This window comes from Centrocercus urophasianus, unplaced genomic scaffold, assembly GCF_019232065.1.
Source record: "Centrocercus urophasianus isolate 14NV4802_14NV808 unplaced genomic scaffold, USGS_Curo_1.0 seq_11, whole genome shotgun sequence".
Lineage (NCBI taxonomy): Eukaryota > Metazoa > Chordata > Aves > Galliformes > Phasianidae > Centrocercus > Centrocercus urophasianus.
Window position 1 is genome coordinate 39,702,049 of NW_024884253.1, and position 18,905 is coordinate 39,720,953.

Sequence of the window (18,905 nt, forward strand, 5' to 3'; positions counted from 1 at the left end):
GAGATCTCCCTGAGCAATGCAGCTTGGGTTTAAATGGAACACTTTGTCCTCCAGTCCAACAGTACTGGTAGTCCTATTGTTTGTTCTTTTTTCCCCACTGCAACTGCTAGCTTTGGTGCTAGTGAACTGCTTGTAGTCTCCCTCTGGTGAGATATATATCATATCCAGCAGATGGTTCCCTTGTTCCTTCTCAGACCACACCACCAGTTCTGTACTTAAAGTAGGCTGGTTACCAGAGGTGATGCTGCTTTCCCATGAAGTTAATCCTTACCATCCCCAAGTTGGTGGTTTGCACAGCTCAAACAGATGAGAAGGAGAACAAAGTAAAAATACAAAATGCACCGGAAGAAAAAATGCTGAATAGTGGAGAAGAATGTTCCAGATGATCAAAGCCATGAAACAAGTGATGGTGTTTCTGATAACTTTTGTTTAATATCTCTTGGCAGAAATTAACACTGCAGATCTGCAGCTATTCCCAGCTATTGTGGTGGAGAAAATGATAAAAGCTTTAAAACTGAACTCCAGAGAAGCCAGGCTGAGGTTTCCTCGACTGCTACAAATAATTGAAAGATATCCTGCAGAGACACTGGGTCTGGTGACACGAGAGGTGAGTTGCTTCCATTCTCCTGGCAGCCAGTGTTGCTGTAAATGGAATTTAAAATGTGGGAGGTGGGGGTTGGATGGACAGAGAGGTTATGCTGGTGAATTTTGCTGCAAGTGAACCAGATAAATTTTATCTTTGTTCCTTGTTCTTCTCTGGCTTGTTGAGTGTAATTAATATGGTCACAAGCTTTTTAAAGTTGAATTTTTGTCATTGTACTGATTCCAAATATTAGTTTGAGAGCTGCTGGAAAAGTGAATTTTTTTTTTTCCTGAACCATCTGCATGGGCTGATAAAACTGGATTGGATTAAGAGAGTTGTGTCTGTAGGCTTTCCCCCTACGTGCAGGAAACCACCAGCTTCTCCACTTGTTTTCCACTTCTCCCATCTCTCTCAGTCCTGCTTCATTGCAGAGCTTTACTGCAGCTTCATGTCATTTGTATTTCCCACTTCCTCCCTTCCATTTCCTGTTCCTTTATTACAGCTGGATGCCAGGATGTCATGTGCCTTTCCTTCTGTGTCATGGCACAGATAAGCTGAGCTCTCTTTGGCTCGTGCCTGCTCCTGTCTTGGCTTGCCTGTGTTTTCAAGCCTGTTTCATCATGCTGGTGCTCAGAGTGCTTCCTCTGCCCTGTCAGAGGGAAAACTTTAGGTGTGAGAGTTGCAGAAATATGGCATACTCACCTCAAGAGACCAAAAACATAGCAAACATGGCTGAAGTGGACACGGTGTGGCTACAGTGGAACTCTGGTGGTAAACCAGAACCTGATTCCTGCCCCAGCCAATAAACCTCACCCACAAGAGAAGTTCTTTGGGTGTTTTTGTCCTCACCTCTCTTTCAGTGCAGTCAATTCTGGCAATTCATTAAACTTAAACTCCATTAGAAAGGTAGGAAGTGATGAGGCGGGAAGAGGAGTCAGAGTCCATCCTGTTGTCATCACAAGCAAAGAGAATGTAGTATTCATTTCAAAATTGATATGAGCCTTTGCAATGGGACACCTATGTAGTAGTAGCAGTAGTTGTAGTAATGAAGCTCTGCTTCAGTGGGAGATGTTTTGTGAAGGTAGTTGATGTTCTCTGTTTTACTTTTGTGTTTGTCTGTCAAGCTGGGACACGGAGCAATTTTGGTTGTTTGCTCTGTTTGGTAGCCATAAGGATGACCAGCATTGAAAGCAGTGTCTGTTTTGCAGCTTTCTTCAGTTCCCTGCTGGCAGTTCATCGGTTGGATTAGCCAGATGATGGCACTCCTTGACAAGGATGAAGCAGTGGCTGTGCAGCACACTGTTGAAGAGATCGCAGATACCTACCCGCAGGCAGTCATCTACCCGTTCATGATCAGCAGTGAGAGTTTCTGCTTCAAAGATACCGCAGCAGGCTGTAAGAACAAGGAGTTCGTAGCAAGGTGAATCTGTGATCAGCAGTTCTTTGTGTATTTTGGATGCAGGTGTGGATGGGTTTGTTTTAAAGAAACTGTTTTCTTCAGGAAGCATGAGAGAGGCATTAGGGGGCAGTCCCACACACACTGTGCTTTGATTCAAAGGCATAGGGAAAATCAGTGCATGAACTCACTCAGCATTAGACACACTCAGGTAGGCAGCCTGATTGCTTACAGCAGTATTGAGTACATGGAGTCCCCAGACTGTGGGAAGTTGGAAGATTGCGGAGAAGGAACTCCTTTTTCCTGGGAGCTCTGTGTTAGTCGAAAGTTTCTTCTTCCTTTTCCTGCTCTGCTGAGGCTGAAGGGAAACCTGGTGCATGGTTATATTCCTGCTGCAGTAGATTTCACAGCAGTGACAGCCAAAACCCATCAGGGATGGAGACAGAGCTGGCTTGGACACTTTTAGTCTTTGTAACACCAGGAGAGAGAGCAGAGATGTTTGAATAGAATAAAGGCTCCCACCAGATTTCAGAGATTGACAGTGAAATGGGTGAACATTATCTTCTGGGAAACAGCAGCTTTCCATTGGTTTCTTCTCCGCTTGCTCAGTGCACAGTACAAGCCTTCAAGCCCTACCTTCCCCACCTTGCCATGCAATAAAACCTAAATTAATCCCCAGGCAAAAGTCAGCTTGTGTCACACAGTGCTGTAGAACTGCTACAACAATTTTAGGTGCTCCATTGCATTTTCTCAAATTTCTGATGTATTTGCTGAAAATCTTAATGTAAAACTAGAAGGGAAAGGCTTGTGCTTCACAAACTTTATTGTCCTTGAATAACTGTCCTGACAGGTCTTGTTAAATGCCAGTTTCTGTTGTAAGAGTGCTAACTATTACCCCACCAAGTGGCAGTTTTTTATAGCAGGGCACTTAATTACCAAGAAATTAGGAGCAGCACAGTGAGGACAGCCAATAATTAACACTTATACAGCCCAGGAGAATTGAGTCGTCCTCATTTGTGCCCGCTCCTCCCCCCAAATAGCATTACTCAATTAGTGGATGTAGCAGCTGCTGTGTATCATGGCTTATTGGCAGGCTAGGTGATGGTAGTTTCTGCTGAGTTGTGATGCAGTTCTTTCTTTTAAAGCATCAAGAACAAGTTGGACAGAGGAGGAGTAGTTCAAGATTTTATTCACTCCCTGGAACAGCTCTCTAATCCTGTAATGCTTTTTAAGGTAAAGTGTATTACTGCTTTCCCCCCTTCTTTCCCCACACTGTGCTTAGGAAAGAAAGTGCAGGGTGGAGATGCTACAGCTGCAGGAAGTGGTTCTCCCCATAAGACTGGCACCGATGCTAGGGTGCTCTATGAGATTTTCCTCATGCTGCTCCTCATTCCTTCTGCCAGCTGACTGCTTTGCAGTCATCCTCCTCAGCTTTCTCTTTCTGGGGTCTTTGTGCTGCCCTGCAGTCAGTCCTGCTTCATTGTTCCCAAACTGTTACGTTTTAAGAGTTAGTGTTTATGGACATGACAGTTTCTGTCTGCTGGAGTCCTTGTGCCCTTTGCCTGCTCACTGCTGAGTGCTCCTGCCTGCATTGTGAACCTGCTGTGTCAAGAACTCTCTCGTTTAGTGTTTGATCTGACTGTTGGCCCTATGGGGGCTTTCTTAATTTGTAGCAGACACTGTGGTAGTAAACATCGTTATGTTAGAAAGTAGAGACGTTTTTCTCAAGAAACAGAAGGAGAGGACAATGTTTGCACAGACTGTTGTTTGCTTATCTGACGTTCAAAAGACATGTTAATTGACCGTTAGTGCACGCAGTAACCCAAGTGCAGTCTGAACCAATTACCAACGAGTTTTTGTCAGCACTCATCTGATTCCTTCTGCTTTCAGGACTGGGTTGAGGATGTCAGAAATGAACTTGTAAAAACTCAGAGGAATAAAATGAAACTTAAGGAAATGTATGAAGGAATGTACAAGAATTTGGGAGATGTGAAGACTCCTGGCCTTGGATGGCTGAGGAAACAGTTTGTTCAGGTACGCATGGTGACTGAATAGCACTGGCACTGTGTGCTTCTGTAAAGGGCTCTAGCAAGTCAAAGGAGAGGAGCCAGATCACAGATTCCACACGTGCAGCAGGACTAGGTGAAGCAAGAGATGGAGTTTAGGACTTCAGGATTTCATTGTTGGGAGCTATGGAGCTGGAATGGCTCAGCTTTCCCTCATGACCGCCCCGCAGGCTCTGTGGTCCCGCTGCCGCCCCAGGTCCTCAGCCTGGGATTCTCTGTGATCATGAGCAGAGATCTGGAATTACAGAAAGGATTTTGCAAAATGAATTGAGATCTAGAATAGTGAGAGTTGGTGTAAAGAAAAAAAAAAAAAAAAGTGATGTGTGAAGAAGAAAAAAGCACAAACCCAAGTCTAATTTGCATGTAAATTGTTTGGATCTGAGCTGATTTGATTATTGCAACTCAAGAGCAAGCTCTTGATTTGTGATAGTTCTGTGGAAACATCAGCTGTGAAGAGTCAAGAGCCAGCAGGAAAGCTTAATGAGTGTAAGTTGTTGTTAAGAAGACAAACTATTGATCTATCCATTCACACAGCAGCCTTATCAGACCCACAACTTCACAGAATCATAGAATCCTTAGATTTGGAAGGGATCTTTAAAGATCATCTAGTCCAACTCCTGCAATGAACAGGACAACTGGCCTTTGTCCTGTTTTTGACCCTTATGCTTTTCTCATCTGGAAGAACTCCACTATTGGCTTCAGAAGTCCTTGATTAAACTGCACAGTTAAGAAATCACATCTATGAATGGCTTATCGAGGGAATGTGTGAGTAATTGTATTTTTGGGAGCCAGGAGATAAGACCACAGGTCTTGTAGCTTAAGGTGTGCTTTGAAAACAAGAGGGAATGGGAGGTACTGTCCCAGATCCTGCTGAGAGTGAAAATGTTCTGGGTCAGTTCAGTAGTCTCTTGGACTAGGTAGGAGTTGGACTTGATGATCTTCTGGGCCTCTTCCAACTCTGGATATTCTGTGATTCTCTAAGTGTAACAAGCAGCATTATTGATATGCTGACCCAAAATCCAGCTGTAGCTGGAAGAGGGAAAGAGGGATAGGCTTCTGGTTTAGACATAGCAAAAAGGTTTGTGGTCCAATTCTGTGGAGCTCTGGTATCATCGGGGTTGGGAACTGTCAGTATTTCTGTTGCTAGCAGCTGGTGGGGGTCTATGAAACAGGCATTGTAAGGGTTCTGACAGGATAGAAATTGATGGAGGAAAAGATTTGGAGCAAGAGAAAGATGGAAATGTTTCAGGAGGACAGATGAAACTGTGTCTGGATGGGAAAGTACTGTTGTAGTGTTCCTGGGGAGTTCCAAGCACTGTCCTAATGGGATTCGTGTCTGTGAATGAACCTCAGGCTTTTGGGAAGGATTTTGACAGTCATTTTGGAAAAGGCGGTTCAAAGCTGTTGAATATGAAGGCCAGTGATTTTAATGAGATCACAACATCTCTGCTCACAAAAATGAACAAAGCCCATAAAGAACCTGCAAACCTGAAAGAGTGTTCACCATGGATGAGTGAATTCAGAGCTGAGTTCTTGAGGAGTGAGCTGGAGGTCCCTGGTAAGTTCCCTTTCAGTGGTGATGTTGGAAATGTCTCATCCAAGAAAGCTGCTGCTTCTGATCTCTGCTGCTTATGTTGGCTGTGTGGCCCTTCGTTCTCACCTTACACAGAAGTATTCTGAAATAACTGTTACTCAATCTCTTAAATCTGTTCTTCCAATTTAAAAAAAAAAAAACTATCAAAAATCACATCTCTAACCTAAAGCATTCTTTTAAAGGCGTGATTCCAGGAAAATCTGAGGGTTAGATCTAATATATGCTTAATTCAAATTCAGCAAGGATGTTTCCTCTCAAACTGTTAAGATTTGAAAATCTAACTGCTAAAGAAGGGAAGACTACTGGTAATTTGAAGATAAAAATGTGTAATGAAAATGGGTTTTTATGTATTTTCATATATTTTCTTGAAAGATATAATTTTGTCAATTGAACAAAATATTTAGAAGAGTTTTTTTCTATTATTAAACACACTTTAAAAAATACTGCTGTTAATATTGAAAATCAAACCGTGTCAATTTTTCCTTTCCTCATCCCCACCCCCCCACAGGTCAGTACGATGGGAAGGGAAAACCTCTGCCAGAGTACCATGTGAAGATCTCTGGGTTTGATGAACGGGTATGTTGGTGAGCTTGAGTTCCAGTTCTGGTGTTGTGCACCTGTGGCCCTATTCGGTCTGCAGAATTTGACAATAGAAAGGTGGTTGCTGTGTACACATCGAGGAGCACTTAAATGCTGTTTTGCAGAACTTTCTTCAGTCTTTGAGTAGTAATTGAGCAACTTCATTGTGCCATCTGGGAACGCCAGAGAGGCTTAATTTCAGTAGTGATTCTGTCAGACCAAATCTTGTGTCACAAATACTTGTTTTTTCCTGTCTTCCAAGATAATGGTATTGGAATCCTTGAGGAAACCCAAGCGCATAACAATCCGAGGCAGCGATGAGCAGGAGCATCCTTTTCTTGTCAAAGGTGGAGAAGACCTGCGACAAGACCAACGCGTTGAGCAGCTGTTTGATGTCATGAACATCGTCCTTTCCCGAGACGCTGCCTGCAGCCAAAGGAATATGCAGTTGAAAACTTACCAGGTCATCCCCATGACCACAAGGTAGGATTTTATCTTGAAGGGGCAGAAATTCTTATAATAACATCTGTTGTTGCAATGTTGGAAAGTACGGTCTTTGTGTGCCAGATTCTGGTTCAGGAGTGTTTTGGGTCTTGGCTTGCTTTTGTATTTATTTTTTTCCTTTTGAAACTGCTTTGTCTGGAAACTGTATCTCAGAGTATATTTAAATTGGCAGCTTTCTTCGGTCTTTTAGCAGACACTAGAATGCATTGCTTCCAATTCTGTGTTGTTCTGACTCTAAGCTACTTGTTCATGTCTCTGATTACTTTTGTTCCAGGCTGGGACTCATCAAGTGGCTGGAAAATACCTGTACTTTGAAAGAATTCCTGAGGAACAGCATGACTGAAGAGGAAGACACCAACTATAACAGGTGATGTTTGGCTTTGCTGTCTCTTCTAAAGGGATTCCTGCTAATGGATTCATTGTGATACTGACCATCTTGTGGCCTCTTGTTTCCTTTATTTAAAGAAAAGAAAAAAAAGTACCTATAAGCAAGGAGGCACTCTGTACTTCCTGACCCAAATTAGTAATTAGCAACTGTTTGTTTAATGAGTACCGCTGTACCTGGAATATCCTCCACCCAGCTTGTTTAAACAAGAGGCTTATAATCGTGTGTGACGTCGTTATCATCACCATTTCCTTATCAGCAGATTGATTTTTTACAAGCGAAGGATTTTGATCTCCTGATTTGATCGGGCAGGAAATGGACGTCGGTCAGCAAAGGGGAGGAGAGGAGATGGGGGAGCAGAGACAGACCTGTTCAGAGGCTGCATTCAGCAGTGAGTCCAGGATGGAGGAAATTGGCAGATATGCAAAACACAGCTGTGAAAGAACATTGTCTCTGGCTGTGTACAAAGGCTGGATGTGAATAAGTGAGCTTTATGTCTCCTTGTAATCAAGGGATGAATATTTGTAAAATGGGTTGATTTTAGCATGTCAGCCTGGAAGTTTCTATATATTCAATTTCTGTCCTGGAATTTAGAAACGTGGTTTCATTTACTGACTTCTTTCCTTAGTGCATGCTCTCTGTTTGGGCCTGTCCAAGAGTTGTCATCAATTATTTTTACTAGTTCTCCTTCTTACTGGAGGAAGTTCCAGTGTGCAGGTTGGACTGCAAAGAGCCTTTGTTTCTACAGTTGATTTTTGACTGAGCCTTTAGGAATGACTACAGTTCCCTCATCACTGGTATCTAGTTTGTTTCAGTGAGCAACAGCGTTAATGTTGATCCCACTTCAATTACTGAAAGAGGAAGAGGACTTGCTTGGAAGCTTCTCATGAGGGGAGGTTTCTAATACTCTAAATGTAGATTATCCGTATCTTTCTAAAAACAGTTGATGATTTATCACACACAGAGTTTTGTTATTGTGAATGGACTTGAAACTCTTCAGCTGAATCAGTTAGGACACTTGCACTGAGCTGTGGATGAACAGCAGCACTCCTAAAGGAGGACTCTGAAATTCTTACAGGCAGTATTTCAGTTGGAGCGAGGGTGAATAAATGCCTGAAGTTTTCAAGTCTTTTGTCCATAGTGATGGGCTACTCAGTCTATAAATGACAAATATTTCTTAAATGAAAAGGATCTCTATACCTCAGAATATGGCTAGCAGGTTTAGTGGGCATGATGGTGATGGGCTGATGGTTGGAAAAGACTACTGAGCTCATCTAGTTCAACCTTATTGTTCTGGAGGGAGAACAGATGGCTGTTCAACTCAGTTGCTGTTTCTGTAAAACAGACCAGTTCTACAGCAGTTTAATGGCTAGCATAATAATGTATGCAGATAAGATGAGAGGGGAAAAAAAAGTTGTAGGTAGTGTAACTAATGAAGTCTGGATTAATACTTAAGTCCTCCAAGTTCCCTTTCCTTCCCTCCTGTACATGCTGAAAAGATAACAGACTGCCTTCTGCACTCCTTATCTGCTTGGATGGACAAAAAACAGTGTTATGGGGCAGGCAGCATAATGCCTCTCAGGTGGATAAGACATCATGGAAAAAACATTTTTTCTTCCCTGGAGAGGTTATTTTAGGTCTTTGTTCTCAAGGCAGCTTCTGATTTTTAGGGCACCTGTTGGAAATCGATGTCTTTGAGACATTAATGCCTAATCTTCCATTAAATATGACTGAAATGCATTTAGAACCTGTGGGGAAAGAGATGGATGGATCAACACGTGCACTGACTGCATGTGCATCATTTTCATAGCAAGGATAGAATTAATACAGGTTACAGTTCCCATGCTATATCCCCTGGCTTGTAGCAGTACACGCTCAATCTGCAGATATTCAGGTACAGAATTGGTAAGATAATGCAGAGAAATCAACCTTATCATTTTTGCTTTTTTTCCTTCCTATATCCACAGCCGAAAAGGACCTCGTGCTGCCTATAATGATTGGCTGTCCAAAATGGGTGGGAAGGCACAAGGCTTATCTCGATACGCTGCTATGTACAAGTAAGTTTTAGGACAACTGCATGTAAAGTATACAGACCATGCATACATACACACAATTGTAGGACAGCCAAGAAAAAGTAATCTACTTTTATAGTATGCTGCCTAGACCTATTTTTTGCTCGTGTGTTAGACTGCTTTGCCTAACATGAGATGTTCTGCAGGAGGACTTTAGTGCTAATAAAATGCTAGTAGAGTACAGGAATGCTTCCACAAGTTTGCTCACCTCTTTACGACAGTGTCTAGAAGCAGATGTTCTTCTTCAGCTGTCTTTTCTGAGTATCTTATTCCTGATTATGGTCTCAGGTAGGCTGCCTGAGAGCCAGAGCACCTGCTGAAGTTGGGCAGAGAGAATGCCACTATGATTCACTAATAAGTTCAGAATATGTGATGTGAGCATCCTCTCAAAGGAACTTCTGCACCTGCTCAAGTCTCATACTGTGCTGGGGAAGGAAAGGTTCCCCGTGGAGCATTTTGATGAGCTCATAACCTTCTTAAACAGGTGATGCTTAAACAGAAGTTTCTTGCTTCTTTGGGGAGAGCTTTGACTCGTTTATCTGAGTGTGTCTACATTAACATTTTCATTCAGATCAGGAATGTGCTTTTGGAGTACGTTCCCGGTTACTGCCGCTTACCTCATGTACTCAGGGACAGCTCAGCGATGCAAGCCAGCGTGGTGCTGCTTTCCAATGAAACTCAACTGGAAGTCTGCCCCAGTGCCTTCAGCTGCCTGCAAGCACTCTCCTTGTAGCAGTGGACCTGAGCTGGCCCAAAGCAGTCACCCTCCCTCCCCTGGATGTGTGCATGAGTGTCCTCGGCACCAGCTGTTTTGTCTCCCCTTCTGTGGCACTATTTTCTGGTGTAAATGTGACCACTGCACATTGCTGAGAAGTTCCACTTAGGCGCTAGCTACTCTGCATGGAACAGGTTATCCAACCAGAAAGATTGTATTGCTCCATTAAATCTTAACCCATCTACCTAATGTAGGGGAAAGCAGGCCGAGCTACACACTGCTTCATAGTCAGAAATTTTCATCTCAGAAATAACTGTTTGGAAAAAGGGATGAGGATTTATTTTAATAATTTTGATCTCTGGAGGTCCCTTCCAATCCCTACAATTCTGTGATTCTGTAATAGCAGATAGAATATTTTGGGCAAGCTCTGTGTGTGAGTTGTTATATTGCTTACTGATGGAAATAAGCACACAAATGTAGTCACATACATTCCCTGGCTGTTATTTCGGTGGCTGACATTCTTTGGTCAATTTGCAGAAATGCAAGCCGCACAGAAACAGTTACTGCCTTCAAGAGCAGGGAGAACAGTGTTCCAGAAGATCTGCTGCGGTGAGCATGCCTTTAATGACTGCTTGTTGGGAAACAGAAGCTGATGGCTTATCTGCATGCAACAAGTGAACTTCTGTTCTGCCCAGGAGAGCCTTTGTGAAGATGAGCACATCTCCTGAAGCTTTCCTGGCTCTGCGGTCCCACTTTGCCAGCTCACACGCACTGATGTGCATCAGTCACTGGATACTCGGAATTGGAGACAGGCACCTGTCCAACTTCATGATTAACAAGGAGACGGGTGGCATGGTGGGAATAGACTTTGGGCACGCGTTTGGCTCAGCCACGCAGGTATTTGTTGTGTAACTTGTTTGTTACAGCTTTTGCACATGCAATTACAAACGTGTTCTCTGTACTTCAATCTGGGGCTTCTGATTTGGCCACCGTTGTGATGCAAAATAACCTTTATTTCTAGCTAATAGAATAAAACCTGTTTCCAGGCACTCTCAGGGAAACAGGGAGCTGTAGAGTTTCACGTGGAGGGGAGAGGGTGTGAAGAAATAGGCTGTCAGTCCATACAGTGGTATTGTTTTACCGTGTGCTTTCAGCCACTGCCACGGGGTGCTCACAGGCAGAGCTGTGATGGCACGGTGTGGCTCTGTTCCACTAAGCTGCACGATTTCACTTCAGTGACAAAGGAGGTTTCAAGGCTCGAAAAGAAGGAAAAAAAGAAACAACAAGCTTGTAACCCTTCTGTCACAAGGTTTCTTACTTTTTGTTTTCTAATTCATGCTTTCTTTTGGCTGTCCTTCCCATCGGTCAGTTTCTGCCCGTGCCGGAGCTGATGCCTTTCCGCCTGACGCGCCAATTTGTGAATCTGATGATGCCAGTGAAGGAGTGGGGCCTCATTTACGGTGTGATGGTGCATGCCCTGAGAGCATACCGTGCGGATCCCGAGCTCCTCATCAGCACAATGGATGTGTTTGTAAAAGAGCCTTCCCTGGACTGGAAGGTGAGGGGCTTTTTTCTTTCAGTTTTCTTCACGTAAGAACTCTTAAACTGTAGTAAGAACAGCACTGATCCATAAGGAGGCATTTCCTGCTGCTTTGACTCAGTGCTTCTTTTCTTTCTTTGTTATACTGAGCTTATAGAGAAATTGGACTTCATCTAAAATGGCAGAATTCTATAAGTACGATGATGATGGACAAAGAAGAGTTGTCCATGTCTGTGCCGTCAGCATGTTGATCTTTGTCTGCACAATAACCCTAAAAATGTCAGTATCTTTTGATCATGTCACATTGCTTATGGCGGCAGTATAAATACTTTCAGCTTTTTGGACTGATTCATCTAATCAGTGCAGAACTTATACAACAACACTGTATTTATCTAATAATTACAGGGAAAAGAATCTGAAACAAGTTGTATTCAGGTCCACTTGTAAATTAAAGTGTAAATCATAGGCAGTCCAGATACCATCTCAGTGTTTTGCCCTCTACTGCAGCTGCAATGAGGAGCTGCTGCCATGACTTGGTGTGGTGTGGCATCTTAAAGGTCTTTTTATGTATGATAAATAGAACAAAACTGTTTTCTCTTTAGAACTTTGAACAAAGGCAGCTGAAAAAAGGAGGCACGTGGATTAAGGAGATAAACACCACTGAAGTAAACTGGTACCCTTTGCAAAAAATCAGCTATGTCAAAAGGAAACTTACGGGTGCCAATCCTGCACGAATCACTTGGTAAGATGCTCTCCTATTTCAGACTGCTCCACTAAGAGCTTTGGCACGCTCCTGGGTCAGACTTCGCTCCCTTCAGACAGAATGGCAGTTAGGAAAGAGGAGAGGCAGACAGGGCAGAATTTCACCCATCCTTCTGTCAGAGCCGTTCGGTTCCACGTCGAGCTCTCTTGACACACTGCCAGCCAGAACGTCTCCCTGAGTGCTCTTGCTCCAGCTCAGGCTTCCTGAGCAGTTTTACTGTTCTGGCAGCACACATTCCCACTCTGTAAGCTTGCTCAATTTCTCACTTGTCAGATTGCTGTTCTTTGTATTCATCTACACAGCTTTTAGACTAGGGGTAGTATTTAAAACCCAGTGTGCTTCTGCTGGGTAGTTGCTTGAAGCAGAACCTGATCCAGCTGTACAGGAGGCATGGAAGCACACTGCTTTCCAAAAACATCAAATATGAATGTGGTGGCGTTCTCAGGTCATTTCTGTCAGTCTGGTCAGGTCTGGCTCAAACTAGAATGTCTTTCAGGCTCAGTTAAAGTACAATTAATCCCTTCCATCCTCTTTTAAAAAGACATTCTGGGTTATTCCAAAAAAGAAAGAATGTAATGAAAGCAAACTTGTTTTAAAACCTTAACATTTCTAAAAAGTGCTCAGGAGTCTCCTGCTGTCAGAGCTGTGCTGGAAAAGGCAACAAAATACTCCCTGTAGGCAGAAATGAGTGGAACAAGTGGGGAGATAACTGTGGATGGGAACTGCTGTGTCCTCCTTTCAGTTAAGAGATTTTTTCCCAAATTGAAATATACATGGTAATTACTAATGGAGGACATCAAAAATCACCAACTTTTGACTGCCCAAGGTGCTGTCAAAGGAGCTATTGAGCTCCTCACCTTGAAAAATAAAGTTGCGCGAATGGTGATGGTGTCCAGGATAAAAACCCCTACCTGTTATTTATTCCTTTTAAGAACTTATTCTTGTGTTCTCAATTTTAGTGATGAGCTGCACCTGGGCTATGAGAAGTCGCCTTTTTACAATGACTTTGCAGCTGTTGCTCGTGGCAGCACTGACCATAATATCAGAGCCAAAGAGCCAGAGGATGGACTGTCTGAGGAGAGCCAGGTGCGGTGCCTGATAGACCAAGCGACGGACCCCAATGTCCTCGGCAGGGTGTGGGAAGGATGGGAACCTTGGATGTGAGGCTGCTCTTGAAAGTCCACTCTGATGAGGGGAGGAACCCTCACACACAGCTGCAGCCAGTCCGAATTTTAAGGCCAAGGAGCGAAAAGCCATTTTTATCATCGTCAGTTAACTTGACTAATGCAGGAAATGTTCTTGTACTCAAACAGTGATTTGTTTACATGGTTCTGTAACCAAACAGCTGTATTGGCCTCATGTTAACATCAGTGTGGGAAAAACTGGTGAGGCTTCAGAGCTTGAGGGGCAGTCTGGAAGGTGCTCCAGGCATGCAGACCAGAGCAGGAATTCACACCCTCTACGTTTGCAGCCATCCTTTCAGTGAAAGTGCGTGCTTTGTTTGTTTTTGTTTTTCTTCCCAAAGATCTTGCTGGAAACCATTCAGCAGACACATTATTTGTAATTAAAATGGGAAAGTTTTTCTGTCAATAGAAACTGTAAAGCACGTAGTATAACTAAACAGAAAATATCTTTTAATACTAGAGAACACGTGAAGTATGTGGATGGCTGTTTCATTTCTGGGTGATGAGAAAGCAGTGATAGCACCAGTTTGTTACAGCAGTTTGGTTTTTAACACTTAGACATTTTGGCCTGTGACCTCTGTACTTTATAGAGGTCTGCAGTCCTCATTTTTTTTATTAATGCCAAATTAACTTTGGAAAGCCAAAGCCAAAAGGAGGCACTGACAGCACAGCAGAGAACTGCTGCGCAGTGAAGTAATCGCTGTTGCACTTTGGTATTTGCATGTGACAAAGCTGAGGAACTGTGCGAGGTTTGGCTCTTCTTGCTGGCTGCTCTCGGTAACCTTGGTGGCAGGTACAGCACAGGTGATGAGGGGGCAAGGTAGTTCTCTTAAAACACTGTGGTTATTTGTTACCCAGAGTTCAGCGCAGAAGATAACTTCCATTGATGTTTTTAATAATTATCATAAAAGATGTAATAAAAGTGAGTCTTTGCCCTTTCACTGCTCTGGAGCATTCCTTCCTGGCTCTGTACCCCAGCGCACTGCACACGGGGGGCAGAGCCTGGCCTGGCTAAAGGAGGTGGGTAGGGGGAGGCTGCAGGCAGAGTCCTGATGGCTGGGGAAGGGAACTGGCGGTGGTGCAGAAACAGCTGTTTGTTGCCTTGTTTCATATTACAAAAAAGACCTCACTTAGTCAAAAATGAAAAATAAGTCTTCAGATGCACTGCCCACTTTCTAAGTTAGTTGAGGGCACTTAGCTGAAAACATCAGAAATTACCCATAGGTGCAGGTAGAGGTTAGAGGGCAGGTTTTTTTCCACAAGTGTGCACTGCAGTCTGTGTGTGTGTGTGTGTTCTCAGGGGCAGCTATAAAGCAGGTGGCACTGTGACTGACGCTCGGGTCTAAAGTTGTCAGTCTACAAATGTAAGAAAGTTAAAGCCCAATAAAAAGCAACATGAAAAGGTGAGGAGATATTTAGTGATGAAGTGGCTGCCTGTAGGAGGTGTTAAATGGCACTTTTGGCACATATCCCTGATATATACAAGGTACTTTGACCTGTACCATAGAGGACAAAGTTTAGCTTTACAATTTAACGAGGCTCTTCTCGCTGTGACTTTTGATACCTGCAGCAGCACTGGATGTCTCTGCTTGGCAGGTCTCCTCCTGGGCTGGACCTAAGCAGGAATGTGGTGCAAGTAGCCCTGACACCACGGGCCTTGACAGCCTTTGGGAGATGCCTACAGCAGTTATAAAAACCATCAAAGTAGTTATAAAATTGGTTCTGGCCCTAAACTAAGTGTTGTAATTTGAAGCCCCAGCTACCTCAGTCCTATTAGCAATGTGTTTGTCAGCCTCACGAAGCAGTCGTGGAACAAAGTCTGCATAAAACCGCTGCCTTCTCATAAGCACTTCCCATGCAAAGCCAGTGCAATTACCCTAATGAGCAGTAAATGAGCAGGCTTTCTCTGCAGCTATACGAGCCTGAAACTAACCTCCAACATATGTAAATAGCAGTTGTCAGCCACAGTCCTCATTTCTGAATGCTTTAAATAAAATACAGGAGTTAAAGGGAAGACTGAAGCTAATCTATGAAGGAGCAAGGATAGCACTGACGTAAGGAAAACCTCAGGCGGCCGGGCACTGTACTTCACAGGGCAGTTTTGTTCTGGTTCCAGAAAAGAGTGAAACGATGCAGGGCTCAAAGGCAGGGAGTGCTATAGGTCTTGTGATGCACAGCACAACCTAGCAGCTGTCCACAAGCGCAGAAGGGCATTTCCTTCCTCGATTAAACAGGCAGATGTGGGCTGTAGCTGGAAGCGCATCAGTTGTGTCTGAAAAGCGACGCAGCACATCAGCTTGTACTCTCAGTAGGCTTCTGTTAGTGTACAGAGTAGTGCTCCCTTTAAGCTCACTGCTGACACCCCTGTCAATCTTATAATTTCCCTCTAATTAAATGTCATCTGACTGCTCAATGTAGAGGAAAACCAGCTCCAGCCTCCAGTTTCATTTCTTAATGACAAAGAAATTTAGGCATGCTGCATGTCACACTCAGGTATTTCCTATTTCAATTCATCCCATCACCCTGCTCTACAGCTGCCTTTCCCAGCCCACGAACCAGGATTCCCCTGGAGGCTGCTCTGTCACTGGGCCAGGCAAGGCCTCCAAAGCTCTGCTGCTATCAGCCCCTCTGGCACAGTGCCGTACTTCTGCCTGGGCAGGAGAGCTCTGAGAGAATGGGGAGGATTGAAGCAAGGCTCAAGCCTTGCCCCAGTTCCTTGCCTTACCTGTGGGCTGTCCCCACATTTAGCTTTGCTGTTACGCTCCCATTCCTCAGGTTCCTGGGAGTCACAGCTGGCACTGCAGAGTGAAGTGTGTCTATTCTCTCCGGAAAACTCGTAGAGTTTCCTTGTTTCTTTTTGTCTTCTATGCTCAACCATGACCAGCTTTTACAGAAATTCAGGTGCTCATAACGTTTTTTAATGCTCTGTAAAACTTACCACAGGCAAGGAGACTCAGTGCCTCAGGTACGCAGCAGTTTGAGTGATCCAAGTTCTTGTCTTTTCTCTGCCTGTGAAAGCTGAACATGAGTCAGCAACATGCCCCTGCAGCAAGGCAGCTGGTGGTGTCCTGGCTGTGTGATGACGGCATGGCCAGCAGGCCAAGGGGTGAGCTGAGGTCACAGCTGGAGCATGGAGCTCAGGTCTGGGTCCTCAGTACAAGAGAGACCTGGGCTGTGGGCTGGACACAACGCAGGGCCACCTGTGAGCAGAGGCTGAGAGAACCAGGCCTGTTTAGCCTGAAGGAATTTCCCAGGGATCTCACCAGTGTTAATAAATACCTGAAGGGAGGGAGCAATGAAGCCAGGCTCTTTACCATGGTTCCCAGTGCCAGGATAAGAGGCAGTGGGCACAACCTGGCACACAGGATGTTCCCTCAGAGCACCAGGAGCACCTCTGTGCTGTGCAGGTGACGGAGCGCTGGCAGAGGCTGTGTGTGGGCTCTGCAGCTCAGAGACCTTCAGCAGCTGCCTGGATGTGGGCCTGGGTCCCTGCTCTGGTGTGCCTGATGGAACGGGAGTTGGGCCTGATGGGCACTGCCAGCCTCAGCCGGTCTGGGGTGCTGTGAAATTGTTCATGCAACAAAACTGCTGAAAGTTGTGGAGTGCAGGTCTTACGGGGAGCAGTTGAGAGAACTGGGATTGATCAATCTGGGGAGGAGAAAGCTCAGGGGAGACCTTGTTGCTCTCTACAGTCGCCTACAAGGAGGCTGTAGCGAGGTGGGGGTCAGTCTCTCCTCCCAGGATACTAGCAATAGGACAAGAGGGAATGGCCTTAAATTGTCCAGAAGATGTTCAGGTGGGATATTAGGAGGAAAAAAAACCTATACTCAGAAAGAGTGGTGAGGCAGTGGCAGAGGCTGCCCAGGGAGGTGGTGGAGTCAGCATCTCTGGAAGTGTTCAACAAACACAGAGATGTGGCACTCAGGGGATGGGCTGGCAGTTATACCAGATGGTCTTAGAGGTCTTTTCCAACCTTAATGACTCTAGAATTCTACGCAAACAGCTTCTGAGACTTCAGAAGAACGTGGCTGTATTCCTGTCTTGAATCCCTGAATCCTACTTTGGTAAATAGCATCACTTTTTTACTTACTTGCTTAGTTGCCCCCGAACTTCACACCGTGAGGAGGAAGCACTGAAAACTACCACCTGAGCTGGGCTCCTCACCTGCTGGAACGCCGGGACGAAGGCACCCGGGGCAAGCCGGTCTTTACCATCACGAACCTGGGCTCGTGCCCCTTTCCCACCTCGGAGCCGCGCCGGCCGCCCGCACCGCAGGGATCCGCGTCCGAGCGCTCGCCTCGCGCCTCGGGAGGGCGCTGGGGTGCTGGGAGCGGGGCCGAGCGGAGCCGCCGCGGCCCCGGTGGGACGGGGCGACGCAGGGAGGGTGCAGGAACCGGGGACCCGGCATCTCCGCCTCCCTCCGTCCCCCCGGGGCCGCCAGGTGGCATCGCTCTGCGGTGCCCGAGGGAAGCGGCGTGCAGGTGCCAAGGGAGGAGCCGCGCGGACAGGGGCCGGCAGCACCTCACCCTTTCCCACCCCTCCTCGCACACACGCACACCCGAGAGGCAGGGACGAGCCCGGCCACCTCCCCCTCCTCCTCCTCCTCCTTCACGGCCTCGCACCCCACCCGCTCCCGCCTCCGGGTCCCCGGGGGTGCCGGGAACACCCCGCGCCCGTCACTGGGACGGGAGGCGGGGCCGCCGCCGTATAAGAAGGCACCGAGCGGCCGCCTGCACTGCCAGGTCCCGAGACGCGCCCGCGGGGAGCAGCGCCCGGCGCAGCACAGCACAGCACAGCAGTCCGGAGCCGCTCCGCAGCCCGGTAGCGCTCCGCAGCCGCAGGCAGCAGCCCGGCCCCGCTCCCCTCCGCCCGTCGGAAGCTGTGGAGCCGCGAGCGGCGCGCAGCAGCGGGTGGTGCCCGCGGCCCCGAGCCCCCATGAGCGCCGCCGCCCTCTACAGCCTGGACTCGCCGGCATGCTATAGGAGCTGGTGCCCCGAGCCCGCCAACTTCTACGACGCCAAGGTGGGCAGCGGCGGGCCGGGCCCCGCCTGCAAGCCGGGCGGCCGCGCCATGAGCGCCGAGGAGGCGGCGGGCGGCGGCGGCGGCGCAGACCTGGCCGAGCTGAGCGCGGCCGCGCCGGCCATGTACGAGGACGAGAGCGCCATCGACTTCAGCTCCTACATCGACTCCATGTCGGCCGTGCCCAACCTGGAGCTGTGCAACGACGAGCTGTTCGCCGACCTCTTCAACAGCAACCACAAGCCCGAGCGGGGCGGGGACTACGGCGAGTACCTGCCGCCCGCCGCCAGGGAGCCGGGCCCCGCCGGCAGCGCCCCGCCGGGCGCCGGGCCCCGCGCCGCCCCCGCCTCCTCCTCCTCCTCCCCGCCGCCCTCCTCCGCCTCCTCCGCCGCCTCCTCGCGCGGCGCCCTCAAGCAGGAGCCCGAGTGGAGCGACGCCGAGCTCTCGTCCTCGCTGCTGCCCTCGCAGATCGCCACCTGCGCGCAGACCATCATGAACCTGGGCG

The 18,905-nt window shown here is 46.7% G+C and overlaps 3 protein-coding genes across 5 annotated transcripts in view; 2 read left to right on the top strand and 1 right to left on the bottom strand.

Moving 5' to 3' along the window:
- Window positions 1-14,322, top strand: part of PRKDC (protein kinase, DNA-activated, catalytic subunit) — an 83,188-nt gene extending 68,866 nt beyond the window's left edge. Inside the window, exons 72-85 of the mRNA XM_042835811.1 lie at window positions 447-607; window positions 1,792-2,003; window positions 3,125-3,212; window positions 3,870-4,013; window positions 5,399-5,603; window positions 6,148-6,215; window positions 6,481-6,701; window positions 6,997-7,089; window positions 9,075-9,164; window positions 10,432-10,503; window positions 10,590-10,791; window positions 11,264-11,452; window positions 12,037-12,176; window positions 13,157-14,322. Of these exons, the coding sequence (XP_042691745.1) occupies window positions 447-607; window positions 1,792-2,003; window positions 3,125-3,212; window positions 3,870-4,013; window positions 5,399-5,603; window positions 6,148-6,215; window positions 6,481-6,701; window positions 6,997-7,089; window positions 9,075-9,164; window positions 10,432-10,503; window positions 10,590-10,791; window positions 11,264-11,452; window positions 12,037-12,176; window positions 13,157-13,361 (2,090 nt within the window). The 3' untranslated portion in view covers window positions 13,362-14,322. The remainder of the gene's footprint in view (window positions 1-446; window positions 608-1,791; window positions 2,004-3,124; window positions 3,213-3,869; window positions 4,014-5,398; window positions 5,604-6,147; window positions 6,216-6,480; window positions 6,702-6,996; window positions 7,090-9,074; window positions 9,165-10,431; window positions 10,504-10,589; window positions 10,792-11,263; window positions 11,453-12,036; window positions 12,177-13,156) is intronic.
- The window catches only part of SPIDR (scaffold protein involved in DNA repair), a 210,683-nt gene continuing 197,810 nt past the window's right edge, over window positions 6,033-18,905 (bottom strand). Inside the window, exons 21-22 of one of the 3 annotated variants that reach the window (XR_006171760.1) lie at window positions 9,388-9,495; window positions 6,033-7,175 (exon numbers count right to left, since the gene is read on the bottom strand). The gene's annotated coding sequence lies outside the window, so the exon portion shown is untranslated. Of the gene's footprint in view, window positions 9,496-18,905 lie in introns of all 3 variants that reach the window. The other 2 variants (XR_006171761.1, XR_006171758.1) reach the window with 2 other exon arrangements.
- The window catches only part of CEBPD (CCAAT enhancer binding protein delta), a 1,174-nt gene continuing 450 nt past the window's right edge, over window positions 18,182-18,905 (top strand). Inside the window, 1 exon segment of the mRNA XM_042837283.1 lies at window positions 18,182-18,904. Within this exon segment, the coding sequence (XP_042693217.1) occupies window positions 18,317-18,904 (588 nt within the window). The 5' untranslated portion in view covers window positions 18,182-18,316.